The sequence below is a fragment of the Carcharhinus amblyrhynchos genome, chromosome 11 (assembly GCF_965287045.1).
Source record: "Carcharhinus amblyrhynchos chromosome 11, sCarAmb.v2.hapA, whole genome shotgun sequence".
In the NCBI taxonomy this organism is placed as follows: Eukaryota; Metazoa; Chordata; class Chondrichthyes; order Carcharhiniformes; family Carcharhinidae; genus Carcharhinus; species Carcharhinus amblyrhynchos.
Genome location: NC_137334.1, coordinates 44,498,489 through 44,523,192, shown reverse-complemented (window position 1 = coordinate 44,523,192; position 24,704 = coordinate 44,498,489). Strand labels below are relative to the sequence as shown.

The 24,704-nt window shown below is 44.9% G+C and overlaps 1 protein-coding gene across 4 annotated transcripts in view; it reads right to left on the bottom strand.

The window, feature by feature from the left end:
* The window catches only part of LOC145350085 (lysosomal cholesterol signaling protein-like), a 69,385-nt gene that overhangs the window by 5,767 nt on the left and 38,914 nt on the right, over positions 1-24,704 (bottom strand). For 3 of the 4 annotated variants that reach the window (XM_080198964.1, XM_080198967.1, XM_080198966.1), the window contains exons 8-15: positions 24,197-24,275; positions 17,627-17,720; positions 10,027-10,240; positions 7,028-7,126; positions 6,460-6,593; positions 5,898-5,993; positions 5,699-5,763; positions 4,220-4,357 (exon numbers count right to left, since the gene is read on the bottom strand). In XM_080198964.1, coding sequence (XP_080055090.1) covers positions 4,220-4,357; positions 5,699-5,763; positions 5,898-5,993; positions 6,460-6,593; positions 7,028-7,126; positions 10,027-10,240; positions 17,627-17,720; positions 24,197-24,275 — 919 coding nt within the window. The remainder of the gene's footprint in view (positions 1-4,219; positions 4,358-5,698; positions 5,764-5,897; positions 5,994-6,459; positions 6,594-7,027; positions 7,127-10,026; positions 10,241-17,626; positions 17,721-24,196; positions 24,276-24,704) is intronic. The other variant, XM_080198965.1, reaches the window with a different exon arrangement.

Here is a 24,704-nt window from a genome sequence, read left to right as displayed (position 1 = left end):
ATTCTAACATTTTTCCCACAACAGACGTTAAACTAACCGGCCTATAATTCCCCGCCTTTTGCCTGCCACCCTTCTTAAACAACGGCGTAACATTAGCCGCTTTCCAATCTTCCAGCACTTCCCCGGAATCCAGCGATGTTTGGAAAATAATCACCAAGGCATCCACTATCACCTCCGCCATTTCTTTCAGAACCCTTGGATGCATTCCATTCGGTCCTGGGGACTTGTCCACAATCAGTCCCTCCAGCCTGTCGAGCACCGCCTCTCTAGTAACAATAACGTCATTCAGGCTCTCCACTCCTACCATCTTTCCATCGCTAACACCCAGCAAATTATTCACGTCCTCCTCCGTGAAGACCGAAACAAAAAAGTTATTCAAGGCCTCAGCCATTTCCCCATCCCCTACCACTAAGTCCCCCCTCTCATCCTCTAAGGGTCCAACGTTCACCCTAGCCAGCCTCTTCCTTTTTATATATTTATAAAAACTCTTGCTATCCTTTTTTTATATTAAGCGCTAGCCCAGCTTCATAGTTTATCCTACCCTTCTTTATCATTCTTTGTTGACATTTAAACCTCTCCCAATCCTCTTCTCGCCCACTACTCTTAGCTACTCTAAACGCCTCCGCTTTTAATTTAACACTTTCCTTCACCTCCTTCGTTATCCACGGCTTATTACCTCTCCTCCTACGGTCCTTTTTGACCATCGGAATAAATTTCTGCTGAGCACCAAGAAAGATCTCCTTAAAGATCCTCCACTGCTCCTCAGCAGACCTACCTTCCAATGCACTCCCCCAATCAACACTCGCCAATTCCTCTCTCATCCTACCACACGCCCCTCTGTTCAAACAAAGGACACATGTCCGGAAACCCACTTTCTCCTCCTCCATCTGCACCAGAAACTCCACCATACAATGATCACTCTCCCCAAGAGGATCCTTCACCGCAAGGTCCCTAATTCTACCCACCTCATTACATAACACCAGATCCAAGATAGCTCGCTCCCTCGTCGGCTCCAACACACACTGTTCGAGGAAACTATCCCGGCAGCATTCCAAGAACTCCTCCTCAAGCCCACCGCGTCCAACATGGGTCGACCAATCAATATGTAGATTGAATTCCCCCATAATTATCGCCATCCCATTCCTGCACGCCGCATTTATTTGCGTGTTAACAGCCCGCCCCACCTCCAGATCATTATTTGGGGGCCTATAAACGACACCCACCAGCGTCTTCCTCCCTTTGCTGTTCCTAATCTCCACCCACAACAATTCCACGTTCTGCTCTTTGGTTCCTATATCATCCCTTACTACCACCCTGATGCTATCCTTAATCAGCAGAGCTACGCCCCCCCACTTTTTCCTCCCGCCTATCCTTCCTAAACACTTGATACCCCTGGACATTCAGCTCCCAGTCCCTGTCACCTTGCAGCCACGTCTCTGTAATGGCCACCAGATCATATCCATTTGTGCTGATCTGTGCCACCAGCTCATCCACTTTATTCCGAATGCTTCGTGCATTCAGATAAAGTGCCTTCATCCCAGCCTTCACCTGTACCGTATTTGCCAGAACGCCACCAACCGTACTCACGCCCCCTACTCCTTTTATTATTGGGACATCCTTGGCCTCCTCCCTTACCTGCACCCTCTCCTTTACTTTACATAGAACTTAGAACATAGAACATTACAGCGCAGAACAGGCCCTTCAGCCCACGATGTTGCGCCGACCAGTTAAAAAAAAAACAACAGTGACCCACTAACCTAAACCAATCCCTTTTCGTCCATAAACCTATCCACAGACCTCTTAAACGCCCCCAAACTAGGCGCATTTACAACTGCAGCAGGCAGGGCATTCCAATCCCTCACCACCCTCTGGATAAAGAACCTACCCCTGACATCTGTCCTATAACTACCCCCCCTTAGTTTAAAGCCATGCCCCCTCGTGCTAGATTTTTCCATCAGAGGAAAAAGGCTATCACTATCCACCCTATCTAAACCTCTAATCATCTTATATGTTTCAATAAGATCCCCTCTTAGCCGCCTTCTTTCCAGCGAAAACAACCCCAAATCCCTCAGCCTCTCCTCATAGGATCTCCCCTCCATACCAGGCAACATCCTGGTAAACCTCCTCTGCACCCTCTCCAAAGCCTCCACATCCTTCCTGTAATGTGGGGACCAGAACTGCACACAATACTCCAAGTGCGGCCGCACCAGAGTTGTGTACAGTTGCAACATAACGCTACAACTCCTAAATTCAATCCCCCTACCAATAAACGCCAAGACACTGTAAGCCTTCTTAACAACCTTATCTACTTGGTTCCCAACTTTCAGGGATCTATGTACACGTACACCTAGATCCCTCTGCTCCTCCACACTATTCAAAGTCTTCCCGTTAGCCCTATACTCAACACATCTGTTATTCCTACCAAGGTGAATTACCTCACATTTCTCTGCATTAAACTCCATCTGCCACCTCTTGGCCCAGCTCTGCAACCTGTCTAAGTCTTCCTGCAAACTATGACACCCTTCCTCACTATCTACCACACCTCCGACTTTGGTATCATCAGCAAATTTACTGATCCACCCAACTATACCCTCATCCAGATCATTAATAAAAATCACAAACAGCAGTGGCCCCAACACAGATCCCTGAGGCACACCACTTGTAACCGAACTCCATGATGAATATTTACCGTCAACCACTACCCTCTGTCTCCTATCCGCTAGCCAATTCCTAATCCAGTTCCCTAGATCACCCCCAATCCCATACATCTGCATTTTGTGCAGAAGCCTACCATGGTGAACCTTATCAAACGCCTTACTAAAATCCATATACACCACGTCCACTGCCTTACCCCCATCCACCTCTTTGGTCACTTTCTCAAAAAACTCAATAAGGTTAGTAAGGCACGACCTACCCGCCACAAAACCATGCTGACTATGTCCAATCAACTCATTACTCTCCAAATAACTATAAATCCTAACCCTAATAATTTTTTCCAAAACCTTTCCCACAACAGAAGTGAGACTCACCGGTCTATAATTCCCGGGGAAGTCTCTGTTCCCCTTCTTAAACAATGGGACAACATTCGCTAACCTCCAATCATCTGGTACTATACCAGAGGCCAACGACAACCTGAAGATCAGAGCCAGAGGCTCTGCAATCACTTCTCTTGCCTCCCAGAGAATCCTGGGGTAAATCCCATCCGGACCAGGGGACTTATCTATTTTCAGACCCTCCAGAATATCCAGCACATCCTCCTTATCAACTGTAACACTGTCAATTCTACTCCCCTGCAACCCAGTGTCCTCCTCAGCTATATCCATGTCCCCCTGCGTGAAGACCGAAGAGAAATATTGGTTCAATGCTTCACCAATCTCCTCCGGTTCCACACATAACTTCCCTCTGCCGTCTATAACTGGCCCTAACCTTGCCCTAACCAACCTTCTGTTCTTGACATACCTATAGAACGCCTTAGGATTCTCCTTAACCCTATCAGCCAAAGTCTTCTCATGTCCTCTAGACCCCGTAATGTCACCTACCCTCGCACCCTCCACCCCCCTAATTAGTTTAAAGCCCTAACTACAGTCCTATTTACACGATTAGCCAGGACTCTGGTCCCAGCACGGTTCAGACCAACCCCATCCCACCTGAACAGGTCCCACCTACCCCAACACTGGTGCCAATGCCCCATAAATTCAAACCCATTCCTCCCACACCAATCCCTGAGCCACCCATTCCACTTCCTTAATCTTATCAACCCTACGCCCGTCTGCACTCGGTGCACCCGTCTGCACTAACGGGCCACTCTGATTCCTGTGGCAGGTGGGGCGGTAAAATTCCAGCCATTGCATACATTGCTCAAAAAGTTCTCCAAATTTAAACATTATATTCTAATTAATTAAAACTATTACTTTCAATACAATATATATTTCAAAATTTCCAGAACAAAAAATGTCTTTTTGCTCTCTTTAATTTGCTGTGCAAAATGCAATATAACGAGCAAACTTTTACAGCAAAAAAAATTGCAGTTAATTTGAATCATGCCAAAGCCTTTAAGAATAAGTGGTGGAGTATTAGTAAATCTGAGGAAATAATTGGAGTATCTTCCAGATTGAAACAAAATGATTAGAGTTTAAGCAAATTAAGAAAATGCAATTCATTGCCAAAACCAAGGATTGATCAAAACAACCCCATGAATCATGCTAATAGCAGCTCATACCTCCTCTCTTTGACAACGTCTCTGGCACACTGATCCTTATGATATTGAGAAAACTGTTGGCAAGTCATCCTTATATCCTCAGTTAGTGTATTGTCAGTCTGTACTCCTAGATTTCTTCCATGCCATAGGAATTCCAACCTATCAAGTTAATCAGAATGCTTAATTAATGACATGCCAAAAAATGCCAAGTCCAACTCCTACTCCTAATTCTTGAGCACACTTTGCCATTCTAGGGGTGGAATATAGGAATTGTTAGACAAAAAAAAGACCAACGACCATTCAGTTGCCTTCTACCATCTTGGTGGTTGCAAAGAGAGCACAACAGTATTTTCACTCATAGGCTGCACATAACAGTCCTAAAATTGCACAAAAACAGCTCTCTGACAGCACAGTTGAAGAAAAAATTAGCTTCATAATGAGGCAGCAGGGACACGAACTCACATCCACTTACTTTGCATCATGCAAATTTACACAAACTCCGTTCTATGCCAACTTATGCAACCTTTATACTTTATAATACTTTACCTGGTATGTACATCCTGTCAAATGTAATTACATTTACAGTTATAAATGTAATTTATATTGTACATAAATTACAAATTATGTCTGTATTTGTAATAGAAACTGTTTCATAAACTTGTCATGCTGTGATCACACCCTCTCCCAGTGAAAGCCCTGCTGCGTTATCACAGACAGGTGACTATAATTACACATGACAACTTGCTAAGGGGATTCCCGTTTTAAATATAGACATATAAATAGATAGAGCTAGTTAGGTAGATAGTCCTAACACTAATAGCAGCTGCAGGACTTTAAAATTCTTCGTTATGTGGCATTTCTCTGGCATCACAACATGTTTTCCTCCTTTGACTTCTTTCATTGTTATCACTTGTCAACCAGGTTGCCAGATTGTCATCAAACATGATAGGAGAGAATATACCTCTGCACATTCTCCCTGTGTCTGCATGGGTTTCCTCCACAGTCCAAAGATGTTCAGGTTAGGTGGATTGGACATGCCAAATTGTCCCTTAGTTTCTCACAATGTGCAGGTTGGATGGATTAGCAGGGTAAATGTGTGGTGTTACAGGCATAGGGTGGGATGTTGGGCTGGGTAAGATACTATATCAGAACCTGTGCAGACTCAATGAGCCAAATGGCCTTGTTCTGCACTGTGGGAACTCCATGTGCTTCTATTCTAATACACTGTGAACATCATGACTGCAGCTCACTACATTGCATGATTATAAAATGCCAAAACTCCTCTGTAGCACAAGGCTGTCTGAATTTGCCATCAGGAACACAGCGAAGACTGGCAGTGCTTAACCATGATAAGGAGGTTGCAGTGATGATCAGTACTGAGATTTCCAATCGAAATCCTTAGCTCGCTGACCTAATGCAAACTACGAGAGCTGCTCTATTGCTGCTTATTTAAGAGACAGAAAAGGGTGCTATTTAGATGTATGAGATAAAATTACTTACCTCTTTTTACACGGAAGAATGATTAAATGTTTATCAAGTCCAAATATGCCAAAAGAAATAAAACCCTGAAGGGAAACAGAAATGTAGATTAATTATTTCCCATGATACTTAAATTGATATTAACCACTAAATAGAATAAATTTTACTCTGGAAAAATCAGGGTAATGTCACACAAAGCTAGAATATCAGAAAAACAAACCTGGCCAAAATTAAAGATTATACAGAAGAATTGCAGCTCAACGTAAAGACGACCTGGCTCATGATTAAACAGCCACCACAAACAACTGGAAACATTCTGAAAAATGGTAAAAAAACAAAGAGCTAAATCAAAAATGCTATTTATGCAATCAATGCAAATGCAAGCCCAATGAAATAACTAACATAAAGCAGATAATATTCTGGACAAACATTTCCCACGGTACTGTTTAGGTCAACTAAAATGGCAACTGCCATTGTTCAACTGTGACAGCAGTGGCACGGGGAGAAAAACATAGCCAGGCTTTCCATTCCTGATTATTCACTGATGTCTCTAGCAGTCTGCTGAAATTCACTGCCAAAGCTCACATGAATTATAGCCTCTTTGGCAACACTACTGCAGAATGAGCAGTGGCTGTTATCAACTAAAAACATTGTCTTCAGGGGTGGGAAAATGAGAGGGATAAAAGGTAAATACCACAGGGTGAAAATAAAATATCATTTGTGTTATTTGATTAAAGTGACCATTATAAGGAATAAATTTATGAAAAAAAAATCAGACTTACAGCAAACAAGCCAATAATGAGAAGCAAGCACAGTAGCACGTGCCTGGCCAGCTGTGGATCTGTATTCTGTAATTGCTGTTCTTCTTGGATCAACATGCAGTTTTCAGCTTTGCACAAGGCTGTACATTGTTCTGCTGTAAAATGTATCATAGGTAACATATTGCAGATACTGGAACTACTGTTTCATTGTTCTGAGTTTTGTTAACTGCAGGAAAGAAAACTAAACAATAGCAGAGTCTCAGCAAATAATGATACTCATCTAAAAGCTATTCTTTAGCATCTGATTGAGAAGTCCAATCATTTAACTCAAAAATTAAGAGCACAAGCAGAAATACAGGTTGTACCACAAAGAATGCAGCCTCTTTAAACTTTAAACATTTTTAGCCAAATTACTAACTCCTTGTTAAATATCATACTAGAATAGTTGACTAGGTATGGTTTTCTAGATTAGTACGCATAAAGATTGCGCAGTTTGTGTCATAATTTTGTATTGCTTTTAGCCATCAAAACATTTATTATTAAAACTTGACACTTCATTAGCCAATTAATATTGGTTTAATAAACCTACCATTCAATAATGCATCATTTATACTTCTGTCATTACTCCGAACTTGCTGGCTGCGACAACATAATTCACCTTGATTTTCCATTTGGCATGCACAGATTTCTGTCAGTAAAATAGAAATATCTTAAACATGAGCCTTCATACTTAAGAATGCCAATAAAAAAAAATTATAAAAGGTTCCTATATACTAATTCAAGATGATCCCAGAGCGTGGTAACTTGTTGTGAGATGTGTCCAGCGTACTGTCTAATTCTATCTTTTACTCTTGTTTTATGCTTCTAAAACTGTATTCTAAATCTTTTCCATCAGACTTTTGAATGGAGCTACCTCATATTGAGCTGATTTTTCTCTGCATCCTAGCTATGACTGTAACACAATATTCTGCATCCTCTCCTTTCCTTTTCTATGTACAGTATGCTTTGTATAGCGCAAGAAACAATACCTTTCACTACAGGTAACAATAATAAATCAAATATGGAATTAAAAGCTGAAATTCAAGCCCGATACAAATTGTGCTTGCTTTTATATTTCAAGCCCTCCAAAATTATTATGCCATACATTTTCAAATGCATTTCTAATATTTTCAAATGGCTGATTTAAAAAAAATTACATTTTTGCAACAAAGCACCAAATATAACACAAAATTGAAAAAAGTGAATCTTAAAATCACAATTGTTCAAAAGCACTTAACAAATAACATTAATACAATCTTTACAGAGTGGATCAAATTCTACAAACTGTTGAATCTAGCAAAAAAACTGCAAAAAGCATTTCTAGCTAGGTAAAAACAGATATATATTTTGTGGAAAACACAAACCAGTTAAGTCAAAATTGGTCAAAAGATTAATGAAATAACCAAATTATAAAATTAAATATAGTAACTGTAAATGTTCAAATTCAGAAACAAAATTGAAAATCGTTTTCGGCACCACTTCGAGTATGTGACGGTGAGGTGAATCACATTAACATTGGGGCTGGAATTCTACCATCTTGCCCACTATGGAATCGGCATGGGCGAGGGTCCAACAAGGGAAATCTCCGGTGGACTGGGGCAGGAATTTTCGGTCTTGCCTGAGTGAAGTCGTAAAAACTTGTTTCATTTTACGAGATGAAAAATCATAAAATGGTATCAGTTTTACCTGATAGAGATTATTGATATATTAATCACGCAAGTTGTTGATGATGAGGAGTGTATTTTCTCAATGGGACTTAAGAACATGACAGTTATAAGAAAACACTGGATGGGATTTGTCAGCCGTGCGTGCCCCAAGGTGGGAAATCTCCACCTGATGCCTACAGACCTTTGAACAGTCCGCAAATTTTCTGCTCTGCCCACTACAATTCCCGCAGTGGGCAAGACGGGAACATCCCACACATCAATTGACAACACTTCAGCATTCAAAGCTTTCACATGAAACCTCAAATGTTTACAATGTAACAAATGCCGAAAGTTACTTGAAATGGTGATTATGTAATTTTCAGTGTTGTCTCTTTTTACAATGTAATAATCAATAACTCAATTTAACATCTTTTCTGCTGCTCCTTTTCAGTAGTTACAGACTGCTTGTTAAGTATCACTGTCTGAGGATTGACAGTTCACTGGTATCATGATCACTCTTCAGTATGAACATAGACAACTTTGTTTCTAGCTGGCACAAGGGTTTAACTGGGAAGCTGCTAAAAATGGGTTCAGGGATCATAATGGTCAATTATCCTGTTCACCAGTTCAGTGGACCAGTGATGTAGTTATGCCAATTTCTTGCTGCCTGCACATAACTGATTTCTGCATACAGCCAGTGCTCCCCGTGTTCTTCACTGGCTACACGCATCAGCAAGCATCCAATATCTCTAGTGTTAATCATGGCTGAGCTGGTAGCACTCGTGCTTCTGAGTCTTAGATTTGTGGGTTCAAGTCTTATTGCAGGACTTGAGCATAAGAATTAAGGCTGACACACCAGTGCAGAAGAGTTCTGCTTTGGACACCATGAAGTAGGCTTTGTAGTCTTGAGTATGCAACAATTAGTTATTATTAACAACTCATAACTATGTACATATTTACAGTACAGAGCACATGTATGGAGCAGAATTCAGAGCCACTGACCTGCTCTGGTAGCCACAGTACTTATACAGCTAGTCCAGTTCAATTTCCGGGCAATGGTAACCTCAGGATTTAATGCCATTGAATGTCAAGAGGTGATTAGATGCTCTCTTATTGGAGAGGGTCATTGCCTGACACTTGTGTGGCATGAATGTTACTTGCCATTGTCCAGGTCTTGTTGCGTTTGGACTTGGACTGCTTCAGTATCGAAGGAGTTGCAAATGAAGCTGAACACTGTGCAGTTATCAGCAAACATGACCACATCTGCTGTTCTATCTTCATCCCTCCCTAAGATGAGCATTTTCTTAACCTCTCTTCAAAATGGGATGGGGATTTTTAAAACAAAATGGAATAGAGGAGTCAAGTGAACTTTTCTTTCCTACTTAGACCAACACATCATGTCTGGATGAGGGATTAAAATGCAAACAAACTTTCAGGAAATCTCATTGAAAAGTCATTTAAATGCAACAAATCCTTCCGGTGGCTAAAAGACAGTCAACTACGATGCAACTGGTTACATTTTACCTGTACACTTCTCAACCAGTTTTGAACAGGCACTCACCTGATGAAGGAGCAGCACTCCAAAAGCTCGTGATTCTAAATTAAATTGTTGGACTTTAACATGACGTTGTGAGCCATCTCACCAGATCAGTGCACCACAAATCTTGACTTACAACACTTTTGTATGATGATAACAAATGTACTTGTGGACAAATACAAACCATATTGCTAAATCATGCCGACTTAACTAAACTATCTAGTAGCCTATCCAAACACAGGTGGGGGACAGAGAAACAACCCAGACCATCTTTACGTAATTAAAAAACACATTATATGGCAGTTTTAAGGAGGAAGTACAATAATTCCCACACCTATCATTCTATGCTACATAAACAAAAATTACCTTCACTTTCTCCAGTTGCAAATTCTATATCAGATGTTACATTTTTAGCTGTTGGTTGAATATCTTTCAGACTAGGGTCCACACAGGTATTGCTGGAAATAGAGTTGCGCTGTAATATCTGGTAAGCATTATCATGTCTTTTCCGACTCAGTAGCATCAATGATGAGCCTGCAAGAAGAATGCTGCAGGACAGTACCACTGCAGTACTAATGACCTGTAAATAAGAAATATGTAAACTGGAAAGAAAAACACGCACTATAGCCCTTCAAGGAATGTCAATTTGAGGCTCAGATCAATAGAATGTACAGTGTACAGCCCAATACGTTTATAGCAAACAGCCCTTTGGTCATAATTATAATTTCACACGAATCATATCTTTATGGGAGATATGACCTACAAAGAATTTATTTTATTGTAGCGTTTTAACTCTACTATACTAAACTTTGTACGATCTACCTTATTCTGCATGGAGAAGACTGGTGAATCTGGCAAGCCACTCACCATGGCTGCCTTGATCAGGTCACTAAACCTCTTCTGGCAATGTATTCAGAAGCAAGGCATTAAATTCCTGCTGCTAACCTCCTCTGTCAGTTCCAGCCACACCAGCTTGTTCTCCAAGGTTCCCTTCTTCTTTCAGTCCACAGAGGACACAATCTCTCTGTGGGCCCTTGGCTTCTGGAAGGCATCTGAGAACCATAGTTTCGCTGTTGTTGTCTCTGTCCCTGTCTTGACACTTCCGAAGTTTATTCAATAATGTCACAAGTAGGCTTACATTAACACTGCAATGAAGTTACAATAAAAATTCCCTAATTGCCATACTTTAGTGCTTGTTTGAGTACACTGAGGGAGAATTTAGCATGACCAATGCACCTAACCAGCACGTCTTTCGGAATGTGGGAGGAAACCGGAGCACCCGAAGGAAACGCATGCAAACACGGGAAGAACATGCAGACTCTGCACAGATGGTGACCCAATCCGGGAATCAAACCCAGGTCCCTGGCGCTGTGAGACAGCAGTGCTAATCACTGTGCTGCCCTGTTTCCATTCTGATCCTCTCAGTGTCTCTAAGTAGTGGAGTTGAATGGTAGTAAAGTTATGCTGAACCTTCATAAGATCTTGGTTAGACTGCATTTGGAGTACTGGGAACAGTTCTGCTCTTGATACAGTTATGGAAACAAAAAAAGGCACTGGGAAACATTCAACAATGACTTAATAGAACAGTACCAGAATTGAAAGGTTACTCCCAGCAGAAAGAATTGAACAGGTAAGGCTTTCTTTTTATTAGTAAAGAGACAACTGAGGGATGGCCTGAAAGGAGATTTTGAAAGAGTTTGATAGTACATGTATAATTCCACTCGCAGGTGAGACCGGAATTGGGGTTTAAGTATAACACACTTGCTAATAAATCCAACATTAAATTAAGGAGAATTATTTTTATACAGAATTGATACGAGGTGGAATTTGCTATCACAAAGAATATTTAAGGAGAAGCCAGATGATCACATGAGGAAGAAGGAAATGGGCGGCTATGTTCACAAATGCAGATGGAAGTACATCGGGCTGAGATTCAATCCATTTCTGTGCTCCAACTATTATGTAATATTTAATGTGATGGAATGGTTATTAACAGTGGGAAGAGTAAATGATCATAGGAATGCTTCTGATATATCCAGTAAGCCAAATACAGAAACAATGATTTTTGCTTGGATCATGGTTTGTCACATTATCAGGGTTATAGCGCCAGGTTTAAAAAGAGGCCTGGTATAGACAGCGGGCAGCGTCGGAGCGAGCAGCGGAGTGAGGGGGAAGCAGAGTGAGCTACTAGGGCTTAATATCAAAAGGGTTTGAGAGAAAAAGGGCCAGGTAAGTTCGTGTGGAAATTTTCAATACGACTACAGTGAATAATGGAGGGGCATGTGATGTGTTGTTTCTGTATGATGTGGGAACTGGTGGACCCCAGGGTCCTTCCCAGTGACCATGTCTGCAGTAAGTGCAGGTTGCTGGAGGAGCTCCAGCTCAAGATAGATGAGCTGGCCTCTGAGCTACAGACACTGAGGCTCATCAAGGGGAGGGAGGGTGACATTGTCAATGGGGTGCAAGTGACATCCACCCCCCCTAGACTGGCTAACTCTAAGGGTCAGGAACAAGAGGGGGCTGCTAAGAGGAGGAAGGGGGAAGGGGGGTGGGGAGAGGAGGAAGGGGGAAGGGGGGTGGGGAGAGGAGGAAGGGGGAAGGGGGGTGGGGATAGGAGGAAGGGGGAAGGGGGGTGGGGAGAGGAGGAAGGGGGAAGGGGGGTGGGGAGAGGAGGAAGGGGGGTGGGGAGAGGAGGAAGGGGGGTGGGGAGAGGGGGAAGGGGGGTGGGGAGAGGGGGAAGGGGGGTGGGGAGAGGGGGAAGGGGGGTGGGGAGAGGGGGAAGGGGGGTGGGGAGAGGGGGAAGGGGGGTGGGGAGAGGGGGAAGGGGGGTGGGGAGAGGGGGAAGGGGGGTGGGGAGAGGGGGAAGGGGGGTGGGGAGAGGGGGAAGGGGGGTGGGGAGAGGGGGAAGGGGGGTGGGGAGAGGGGGAAGGGGGGTGGGGAGAGGGGGAAGGGGGGTGGGGAGAGGGGGAAGGGGGGTGGGGAGAGGGGGAAGGGGGGTGGGGAGAGGGGGAAGGGGGGTGGGGAGAGGGGGAAGGGGGGTGGGGAGAGGGGGAAGGGGGGTGGGGAGAGGGGGAAGGGGGGTGGGGAGAGGGGGAAGGGGGGTGGGGAGAGGGGGAAGGGGGGGTGGGGAGAGGGGGAAGGGGGGGTGGGGAGAGGGGGAAGGGGGGGTGGGGAGAGGGGGAAGGGGGGGTGGGGAGAGGGGGAAGGGGGGTGGGGAGAGGAGGAAGGGGGGGTGGGGAGAGGAGGAAGGGGGGGTGGGGAGAGGAGGAAGGGGGGGTGGGGAGAGGAGGAAGGGGGGGTGGGGAGAGGAGGAAGGGGGGGTGGGGAGAGGAGGAAGGGGGGGTGGGGAGAGGAGGAAGGGGGGGTGGGGAGAGGAGGAAGGGGGGGTGGGGAGAGGAGGAAGGGGGGGTGGGGAGAGGAGGAAGGGGGGGTGGGGAGAGGAGGAAGGGGGGGTGGGGAGAGGAGGAAGGGGGGGTGGGGAGAGGAGGAAGGGGGGGTGGGGAGAGGAGGAAGGGGGGGTGGGGAGAGGAGGAAGGGGGGGTGGGGAGAGGAGGAAGGGGGGGTGGGGAGAGGAGGAAGGGGGGGTGGGGAGAGGAGGAAGGGGGGGTGGGGAGAGGAGGAAGGGGGGGTGGGGAGAGGAGGAAGGGGGGTGGGGAGAGGAGGAAGGGGGGTGGGGAGAGGAGGAAGGGGGGTGGGGAGAGGAGGAAGGGGGGTGGGGAGAGGAGGAAGGGGGGTGGGGAGAGGAGGAAGGGGGGTGGGGAGAGGAGGAAGGGGGGTGGGGAGAGGAGGAAGGGGGGTGGGGAGAGGAGGAAGGGGGGTGGGGAGAGGAGGAAGGGGGTTGGGGAGCGGAGGCCTCAGCCTCTCAATCTGCACAACAGGTTTGAGGTTCTTGCTTCCAGTCTGGACGAGGACGAGGGAGGTGAGGTTGGTGAGCAAACTGCACATGGTACAGTGATGCAGCAGGACATAGGCAAGGAGGAGAGCCGGTGGATGTGGTCTTTCTTGATTTTCAGAAGGCGTTTGACAAGGTACTTCACAAGAGGTTATTGCAGAAGGTCAGGGGACATGGAGTTGGGGGTAGGGTGTTAGCGTGGATAGAGGATTGGTTGTCAAATAGGAGGCAGAGAGTGGGGGTCAACGGGTGCTATTCGGATTGGCGGATGGTGACTAGTGGAGTGCCCCAGGGGTCGGTGCTGGGGCTTCAGCTATTTATCATTTATGTAGATGATCTGGAGGAGGGAACCAAGTGTATGGTGTCGAAATTTGCTGATGACACCAAGATTGGTGGAACGGCAAATTGTGCGGAGGGTGTGGAGAGTCTACAGAAGGATCTAGATAGGCTGGGCGAATGGGCCAGGAAATGGCAAATGGAATTTAATGTTGGCAAGTGCGAGGTGGTCCACTTTGGTAGGAAGAATGGTAGGAAGGATTATTACTTACGCGGCGAAAAACTGCAGCAGGCGACGGTGCAGAGGGACCTTGGGGTCTTTGTGCATGAGTCGCAAAAACCCAGCTTGCAGGTGCAGCAGGTGCTCAGGAAGGCGAATGGGATGCTGGCCTTCATAGCGAGGGGGATTGAATATAAAAGTAGGGAGGTCTTGCTGCAGCTGTATAGGGCATTGGTGAGGCCGCAGCTGGAGTACTGTGTGCAGTTTTGGGCGCCGTACTTACGCAAGGATATTTTGGCCTTGGAGGGAGTGCAGAGGAGGTTTACTAGGCTGATGCCGGAGTTGAGGGGGTTGAGCTATGAGGAGAGGCTGAATAAACTAGGCTTGTACTCGTTAGAGTTTAGAAGAATGAGGGGAGATCTCATTGAGACGTATAAGATGATGAATGGGATGGATAGGATAGAGGTGGGGAGGGTCTTCCCGCTCAGAAAGGATAGTAGGACTAGGGGGCACAGCCTCAAGATAAAGGGGGGGACGGTTTAGAACGGAGTTGAGGAGGAACTTCTTCACTCAAAGGGTGGTGAATCTCTGGAATTCTCTGCCCGTTGAAGTGGTGGAGGCTACCTCGCTAAATATTTTTAAGAAGCGGGTTGATGGGTTTTTGATAAGAGAGGGGATTAAGGGTTATGGGGAGAGGGCGGGAAAGTGGAACTGAACCACGACAGATCAGTCATGATCTTATTGAATGGCGGGGCAGGCTCGAAGGGCTAGATGGCCTGCTCCTGCTCCTATTTCTTATGTTCTTATAAATTCCCACCCGAGAGGTTGGCACATAGCACTGAGTGGGCCACGGTGCATGTGCCCATATTCCATAGAGAGCAAGCACTGATTTATCAGGGATCATCAGGGGGCCAAAATTGGAGGAACACATAGATTTGGAAGGATACTATGATTAAAGAAGACAACAGAGACAGAGAGAATGAAACCACTGAGGAATCTGAAAACAAGAATGAACATTTTGAAATGATGGCCTTGCTTAACCAGGGGCGAATGGGGATGATAGATGAATGGGACTTGGGCCTGAATTTTTGCTCCCGAGTAGGAAATTCCTGACTCCTCAAGCCTGACTTGAAAGAACGTAACCGGGATGGTCTGATTTTGTTCTGGGGGTGAGGGGACACTGAATCAAGCCCACTGAGGTCAGCCTTGGTGCTGTAAAAATAAACAAAAAAAAAGCCCTCTAGCCTTCATCTCTCATGCACCTTTCCATCGCTGCAAATATTCAGGCCTTGATGTAAGTGAAGACACATGTAGCAGAATTTTGGATGATGGAGAATGAAATACAAGAGAGGCTGAAATAAAATTAAGAGTATAGATCAAATTCAGAATATAATTGTGAAGGTTGACAATATGACAGACACATCGTGGGGATAATTCTCCCTGCCTGCTGTGCTGCTCGAGGAGTGCAGCAGGGGCCATTTCGCCCATCCAGGCTTCCCACTGGGCATCATGGCCTCCGTACATCTCCAGCACTGAGATTTTCAGTGTCATTAGCTTTGCGCCAATTTCAATATTGAAATTAACATTTACATCTGAATGGCGGGGAGGCTAGTGGTCAGGATGGGGTGGGGGTTTTTTTGGAAAGCCAGCAATGGGGGGTTGAGGGGCTGACCAGTGATCGGGCTGGCCAGTGATCTGGAGGCCCAGCAATGGGGTCTGCTGTGCATGTGCCAATCTCTGATCTGGTCGATCGGCACATGTGCAGTGGCCCACTCAGTGCTATGCGCCAGCCTCTCGGGTGGGGACAGACCCCACCCACTGATTTCCAGAGTGAATCATGCTAGGGCACTCTGTGATGCACAGTGTTGGAGATTCATTCTGGGAGTCACGCTAAAAAAAACAGTGGGATTTACTCCCATTTTCCCATGCATTGGGAACTTAGAATTTATTTGGGAGAATTTTGGCCTACATATTTGAGCCTTTGTTGCAAATGATGGTAAGAATGTAAAAGCAGATATACAAGAGGAGAACATGGCTTATAGTGGGAAACTTTTGAAAACTATAGTTGAGAATAAAATCAATCGTGGGGCTGTATGGTGGCACTGGCATCTCACAGCACCAAGGACCTGGGCTTGATTCCCAGTCACTGGCAATGCGCAGTCTGCACGTGGGTGAAAACATTTTTCCTCACATCACTTCTACTTCTTTTGCCCATTATTTTGAATCTGTACCCTCTAGTTCTTGATGTACTCTTAAGAGGAAACAATTTCTCACTATTTACCCTGTCCACCCCCCTCAAAATCTTGATTACCCCTATCTTCAGCTAACAAGAAAGAATATCTTACACTTCCACAATTAGCCATTTGTTAACATTAAACTTGAAAGTATGCTGACTTATAATTACTTGAACAGTCTTGCTAACATTAGTGAACAGTGAGACTACATAGGTTAAGTTCTACCCATCCAACTAAATTTTAGCAAATATCATAATGTAGTCCAGATGCATCTCTCAAAAACCTAATTAATGTTCTAATAGATGCACATTGCCTGAGCATAGCAAATTACAGAATAATTACTCCTTTATTGGCAATTTCACAAAGACATTGTTCTCTTCCACGTCACTGAGGCTAATTATAGGTCCACTTATACCTCCCTGACTGAGATCAGTTAACTAAGCACTGACCGAGGATTGAACTTTGGAAGCTAAATTATTTTTATGGCTTAGAACCCAAAAAAAAACACTGTGGAAAGTTATCTGCATACACCTTGGTATCATGATCTAAAAAAAATGGAGGGGATCTTAATACGTTCAGGTCAAACTTCCTTTTCCCTCATATCCCAAAGAAAATCCAAGAAGTTACTTCCGATATTCTCACCAAGGCTATCATCATATGCATCCGCACCTCTTCTGAGCTATGTCAGTACACAAGTTGTGTCCTGGAGCTGCTCTGTTGGTGCTAGTTATTAAGATTGTCTTAAATAATGGTCTATAGATACCTTACATTGCAAAAAAGAAATCACTGGTGGGCACACAATGATATCCTCCAGTTTAGTTATTCTTTAAAAATAAATCTGAAAGATCTTTTATGCTTCAACTCAATATGCTGATAGGATAAGACAAGGTGAATAAAATGGGTGGGAGACTCATGTGGAGTAAACATCTAGCAAAAGGACTGTTTCTGTGTCGTAAATTCTATGCATCTGCTGGATTCCATCTCTGTAAATCATAACTATTAAAGCTTCAATATGAATTTAAGAGTTTTCTTTTGATGATTTAAACATTACATCTTAGAATTATGTTCTATCTTGATCTTAACAACAATAGAGTATCAAATTTCAAGCATTTCAAAATAAAATATATCCAAAGTGAATTACTTTCATTTTTCTTCAAACCTGTATGTTGATGAAAAATGCAGCACTATTTTGAATTATCCTAGTACAACAGCTGGAATTAAATGTGGATCTCTGTAGATTGAATTCCAATTCAATCTGCAGAGATAGTACAGCATATGTAAGAGTTTACAGTGGCTTCAGCTAGATACTTTGAGGGTGATTCAGAGACGCCATTTAATTCATACCTGAGTATTTCCATAAAAGAATGCTGAATCTCCCAGTGGCTGCGTATTTGGATGACCAGTTATCAATAGCATTCCCACAATGAATGCTGGTATCCTAATAAAACAAAAACACAGCTACTAATTGCTAGAATAATGGATCACAAATATGCATTGCCAAAGAAATTAAAAAGGTTTATTAGGCAAGATGACTGGCAAAATGTCACAACTGTGGTGCTGGTCTTATGGGCATGGCAGAAAACTGCAATCAATCTTTAAAACAGACACAGGGTGGGGCATTCCCCCCCAAAAAAACTAAGTGTTGAATTTGCATAAAAACTAGAGTAAATCATGCTGTTTTTTTCTACAGGAGTTTCAAAATGTATCTCCCACACTCTGTGCACTGCGAAGTGCACTAGCATGAATCAGTCCAAACAGCTGGGGGTGGGGCCGATTCCCGCTGGAAAGGCCAGCAGCATAGCACTGAGCAGGCCACTGCACATGCACCAAACTGTCAATGCGCACTTACCGTTGCCCCGCACTATCGGCCTGCCAATTGCTGCGGAGGGTCGGCTGTGCGACCCTCCGCAGAGCCCAGTTGCTGGCCTCCCGAACATGCCTGGGTCAGCCTCGAGCCCCCCGCCCTCCATCAGTCTGCCTTGATGACCACCACCCCTCCGTGATCTTCCCACCCCACTGATCCCCCCCTCCACTCCAGTCTTCCGCCTGCTGTGCTACAAAAACAGAGCAGTGGGATGGGGAGAGTAACACCCCCATATGTTTCAAGGTGACTTTAGCTGACATGTAAGCACTGCAGTCAATGCATGTATAAACTTGAAAACTAAAGGGGGCGATTCTCCCAAAAGTACTGAATTGGTGAGAAAACTGGTCGAGATCACCACAGTTTTCTCAGTGCAACTTCAGACTCAAATCTCCCTACTCCATGCAATGCAGAGATCACAATCGTGAATATCATTAAACACTCGGGGGGTGGAGCCTATTTGCGTCAGAGGCTGAATGTTCCAGAGCTCTGCGCATGCAGAGTGGCTCTGATCTGTCCATCTCCCCGTTTGCGCTGACCAGCCTGGGTCCCCCACAGTGCTGCCCTTCTTGACACCACCACGGGCCGATCGTAGCCCCCATTTCAATTCCTGGGCCAGCCCCAGCCATCCATCCTCGTCCCAGAGCACCCTGATCTCGGGGTCCATCCCCCCAGCAGTGGTGACCACCCACCCCCCACACCCACCAGACCAAACCCCCCTCGCGGAGGCAGACACCTTCAATGGGAGGCAGACACCTTCAATGGGAGGCAGACACCTTCAATGGGAGGCAGACACCTTCAATGGGAGGCAGACACCTTCAATGGGAGGCAGACCCCAGCCCGCCACAATTGCTGCCCTCCCTCTGGCTGAGACCGAGCCCCATGCAAAGTGGCAGCAGGGCCTCCACCCTCACCAATCACCCCCCTGGCCACATGCACTTTGTCCTTTGGGCAGTACCAGGGAGCACAGGCTGGCACTGCCAGGGTGCCCATGCTGGAGGACACCACCACCCCGCCGCTCAACACCTGGGGGGCTCCACTTGCTCCCCCTTCACTCCGGCGGTATCTCCCGCTAGTTCTCTGAATGGGGGCAAGCTACTCTAAACCCACTGGAGCGAAATACTCCTGGTGGGGTGGGAGATGGTATTGGGCCCGGCAAGTTCTGTGCTGGGCTCGATAATGACATTTAAAATAGATCAAAAATACATTTAAAATAGATTAAAATTACTTACCTCTCTTCCTGCCAGTTTGCAGTGCAGTCTCGACTGTGCCTGGGAGACGCGCATGCGTCGAGAACGCATGTGTGAATCCCGTGAAATACCCGACACGCAAATCTCCCGACCTGGCCCGCCAGAAAATTTGTGAGTCGTGATGGAATAATCACCCCCAAATATTCAAGTTACAAAATCAGGCCTGCTTTCAACGCCTGCCTACAATTTTAGTGGTGTCAGTTGCTTCTATTAGAATTTGAGCAACTCTTATGAGAATTGATTCACTCAGCGCCTGACCTCATTACAGCCCATGGTCAAAAAAGCTGAACTCCAGATGTGAGATGAGAGTGATTGCCCTTGATATCAAGGCATCAAGGAGCCTTAGCAAAATTGGGGTCAATGGGAATCAGGGGTAAAACTCTCTGCTGAATGGAGCCATACCTGCATAAAGGAAGATGGTTGTGGTTGTTGAAGGTCATCTTATTTCTAGGACATCACTGCAGGAGTTCCTCAGTGAACTGTCCTAGGCCCAGCCATCTTCATCAATTACCTTCCTTGCATCGTAAGGTCAGAAGTGGGGGTGTTCACTGATGTGCATAATGTTCAGCATCATTTGTGACTTGTTAGGTACTGAAGCAGTCCATGTCCAAATGCAACAAGACTTGGAAATGCCCAGGCTTGGGCTGACAAGTGGCAAGTAACATTCGTACCACAGGAGTACCAGGCAATGACCAACAAGAGATCGTCTAACCACTTCCCCTTGACATTCAGTGACATTATCACCACTGGATCCTCAACTATTAACATTCTGGGGTCCCCGTTGACCTGAAACTGAGCTACACTGGTCATAAATACTGTAGCTACAAGAGAAGGTCATAGGTTACAAATCCTGCGGCAAATAATTCACCTCCTAATTCCTCAAAGCTTGTCCACCATTTACAAGGCATTTGCCTGGATGAGTACAGCTTCAACAATACTCAAGCCTGACACAATCCAGGATAAAGCAGCCCACTATATTGCCACATCATCCACAAACATTCACTCCCTTCACACATTGGCAGCAGTGTGTAGCATTTAAAAGATGTACTGCAGGAACTCACAAAGGCCCCTTAGGTAGCACCTTCAAACCCATGATTACTATCATCTGGAAGGACAACAGCAACAGACACATTGGAACACCAGTACCTGGAAATTCCCTCCAAGCCACACATCATCCTGACTTGGAAATATATAATTTTCCTTCACTGCTGCTGGGTCAAAATTCTGGAATTCCCTCCCAAACAGCATAGTGGGTGTATCTGCACCACATGAATTGTAGCAGTTCAAGAAGTTTTAAGTTTTTTAAGTTTATTTATTAGTGTCACAAGTAAGCTTACATTCACACTGCAATGAAGCTACTGTGAAAATCCCCTAGTTGCCACACTCCCGGCCCATTTGGGTACACAGGGAGAATTTAGCATAGACAATGCACCTAACCAGCACGTCTTTTGGACTGTGGGAGAAAACCAGACCACCCAGAGGAGACACACGCAGGCACAGGGAGAATGTGCAAGCTCTGTACAGACAATGACCCAAGCTGGGAATCGAACCTGGGTCCTTGGCACTGTGAGGTAGCAGTGTGAGTAACCACTGTGCCACGTGCCACCCACCGAAGGCAGGTAACACGATTTTCTCAGAGGCAATTAGGGCATGGGCAATAAATGCTGGCCTACCCAGATATGCCCATATCCCACAAATGATTTTAAAAAGTTCTGTTGTAACTCTACCTGTACAAATACCATAACAATGACCTGAGCATTGCACTGGATGTTGGATTGGTTATGGGCCCTGACAACATTCTGGCAACAGTATTGAAGATTTGTACTCTAGAACTAGTTGGGCCCCAAGTGAAGATGTTCCAGTTCAGTTAAAACATTAGCATTCATGGGGCATTGTAGAAAATTGCTAAGGAAATTGTCCTGCCCACAAAAGGCAGAAGAAATCTAACCTAGCAAATTACTCCCATCAGTTTACTCTTAATCATCAGCAAAGTGACAGAAGGTGTCATCAACAAAATTATCAGGCAGACACTTAATCAGCAATAACTTGCTCACTGATGTTCCGTTTGGGTTCCACCAGGGCCACACTGCTCCTGACTTCATGATAGCCTTGATCCAAAGAAGGACAAAAGAGGTAAACTCCAGAGATTGGGTGAGAGTGACATCAAGGCAGCATTTGACAAAGCATGGTATCACAGAACCCTGGCAAAACTGAAGTCACTAGAAATCATACGGAAATCTCTCTACTGGTTGGAGTTATACCTAGCACAAAGGAAGTTAGTTGTAGTCGTTGGAGGTCAACCATCTCAGTCTCGGTATATCACTGCAGGAATTCCCCAATGTAGTGTCCTTCAGTTATTTCATCTTCAGTTATTTCATCAATGATCTTCCCTCTATTGTAAGGCGTGAAGTGGGGATGTTTGCAGATGATTGCACAATGTTCAGCACCATTCGCAAATCCTCAGGTTGTTACTATGCTAGCTGCTGTGAATATTGGACAAGTCAGGTCCTAACGTGAAATCTGGCTTGATAGATCCTAACTTTAATTTTCTTTCAAGAAACCATGGAGGACAGTTACTGAACAGATTTACAGGACTAAAGTCTATTTATTAGTCACAACTAAGGCTTACGTTAACAGCGAAATGAAGTTACTGTGAAATTCCCCTAGTCGCCACACTTCGGTGCCTGTTCAGGCCAATGCACTGTACTATTGTACTTATAAAACAAAGAGTAAAACATTTATTTTCTGCTGGTCAAGAAGGCTGGAAAGATCTCAATCCAAATATCAGTGAATGATTCAAATCAAATCATTCCTTCACCCCAATAATGACTTTACAAATACATACAAATTCATAAAGATAAAAAAAAGACAAGTTCTTATGTTCTAATATTCAAGGTAAGTAATTGGCACATGTAAATCTATAGGCAAACTGTGTTCGGGCACACTTCGAAATGACTGACAGACACCAAGGCAAATTCAATGGATTTTTCATCAACCACCGAAGTCCATGTTCTCTTTAACCATGAACTAACTGGTCTCACTGTAACTCTGGGGACAATCTTGAGTCCATGCTTGACATCCACGGAAGTGGCGGCAGGGGCTCCAGATCTGGCAAAACCCTGGAAGTCACGGAACCTCACTGGTGATGTTTACACCCGAAACATTCATTTTAATACGCAATGCATGCCATTTCCCATCCTGATGGTGAACTCCATCAACTGCACGTGTGGCCGTTCTTCAGCCAGACCACAGAAACTCTGAGGCTTCAGGAAACTATCGTTCTCAAATTCCTATCCCCAATTGCTGATTTAGGTAAATTTTTGTTTCTTTTTCTTGGAGGTTCGTCACTAGATATTTAAAAAGCCCTGTCCACATGCAGCAAGACCTGGACAACATTCAGGCTTGATCTGATAAATGGTAAGATCCTTTAAAAAAATTCCAAAATGCCGATTCACAACACCATCAAAAATGAATCAATTTTTCCTTGGGACAGACCCTATGTGTGTCAGGTTTTGTTGAAACCTGTTCACTAGTTTTGAGCTGTATTGATTAGAGATGAATAATCTGGCTTGGCCGCAGAAAGCAGAGAGTGGTTGTGGATGGGTCTTTTTCTGCATGGAGGTTGGTCATCAGTGGAGTGCCTCAGGGATCTGTTCTGGGACCCCTGCTGTTTGTAATTTTTATAAATGACCAGGATGAGGAAGTGAAGGGATGGGTTGGTAAGTTTGCTGACGACATGAAGATTGGTGGTGTTGTACATAGTTTGGAGGGATGTCAGAAGTTGCAGCGTGATATAGCTAGGATGCAAGGCTGGGCGGAGAAGTGGCAGATGTGTATAGTGGTCCATTTTGGCAGGTCAAATGGCTTGAAGGAGTATAATATCAGGGGTAAGATTCTTAGCAGTGTAGAGGATCAGAAGGACCTTGGGGTCTGCGTCCATAGGACTCTTAAATCAGCCTCGCAGGTAGAGGATGTGGTTAAGAAGGCTATGGTGTACTGGCCTTCATCAATCGAAGGATTGAGTTTAGGAGTCGGGAGATAATGTTGCAGCTTTATAAGTTCATAGTCAGACCTCCCTTGGAATACTGTGCTCAGTTCTGGTCGCCTCATTACAGGAAGGATGTGGAAGCTATTGAAAAGGTGCAAAGGAGATTTACAAGGATGTTGCCTGGATTGGGTAGCATGCCTTATGAGGATAGGTTGAGGGAGTTCGGTCTTTTCTCCTTAGAGAGGAGGAGGATGAGAGGTGACCTGATAGAAGTGTATAAGATATTGAGAGGCATAGATCGGGTGGATTCTCAGAGGCTTTTTCCAAGGGCTGGAATGGTCGCTACGAGAGGACACAGGTTTAAGGTGCTGGGGAGTAGGTACAGAGGAGATATCAGGGGTAAGTTTTTCATTCAGAGGGTGGTGGGCGAGTGGAATCGGCTGCCATTGGTGGTAGTGGAGGCAAATTCGATAGGGTCTTTCAAGAGACTTCTGGATGAGTACATGGGACTTATTAGAATTGAGGGTTATAGGTAAGCCTAGTTGGTATGGATATCATCAGCACAACTTGTGGGCCGAAGGGCCTGTTTGTGCTGTAGTTTTTCTATGTTCTATGAATAAACAGAGGTGAAAACATTTCCTGTGCCGTAATAATGCGTAATAAATAGCATGTTACTCTGCCCCATTCTTTTGTTTATTGTGGATTTAAACTGTCATCTCCTGCAGATACGATTTGAAAATGCAAATAATTTCCCATCCCCCCCAGAAAAACTGTTGAGGTAAAGATTAAAAATGAAAGATTTGAAGTTTTCTCACCCCCATCCTGCAATAATGAAGAATCCTCTTTGCTTGGATGCATTTTTCTCCAACAGAAGTAATGACAGTGCTATGAGACCTATTAAAAGAAATTGGTTGGAGGCATTTTAAATCATTTTGCAGGAACTCAGTGAACCAGTTGTGTTTTTAATCAGAGCTCTAATTAATGAAATAAATGATCAGATAAGCAGTCCGTTCTTTAAAAAACACTGTCACTCTGATCTGCACTTTAATGCTGCAGCTCATAAGAATTTCTAGTGAAACAACAGCAGAGCCAGAGGTCTGATCCTCACGGGAGGCAGGGGTGGGGAGAGGAGGATGGCAAGAGTGAAAGAGACAGAGGGACAAAGAGAAAAAATTTTGCCTGGAATGTTATGGTTCTTCATGCCAGCAGGATCTTCCCTGCTGCAGTGAATGCAGATTTGGCTGGGTGCCAAATCCTCCAACCACGTTGTAGCGGGAATGGCAAGGCAAGATTGTGCCCATTGGATAACAAAGAAAGAAAACA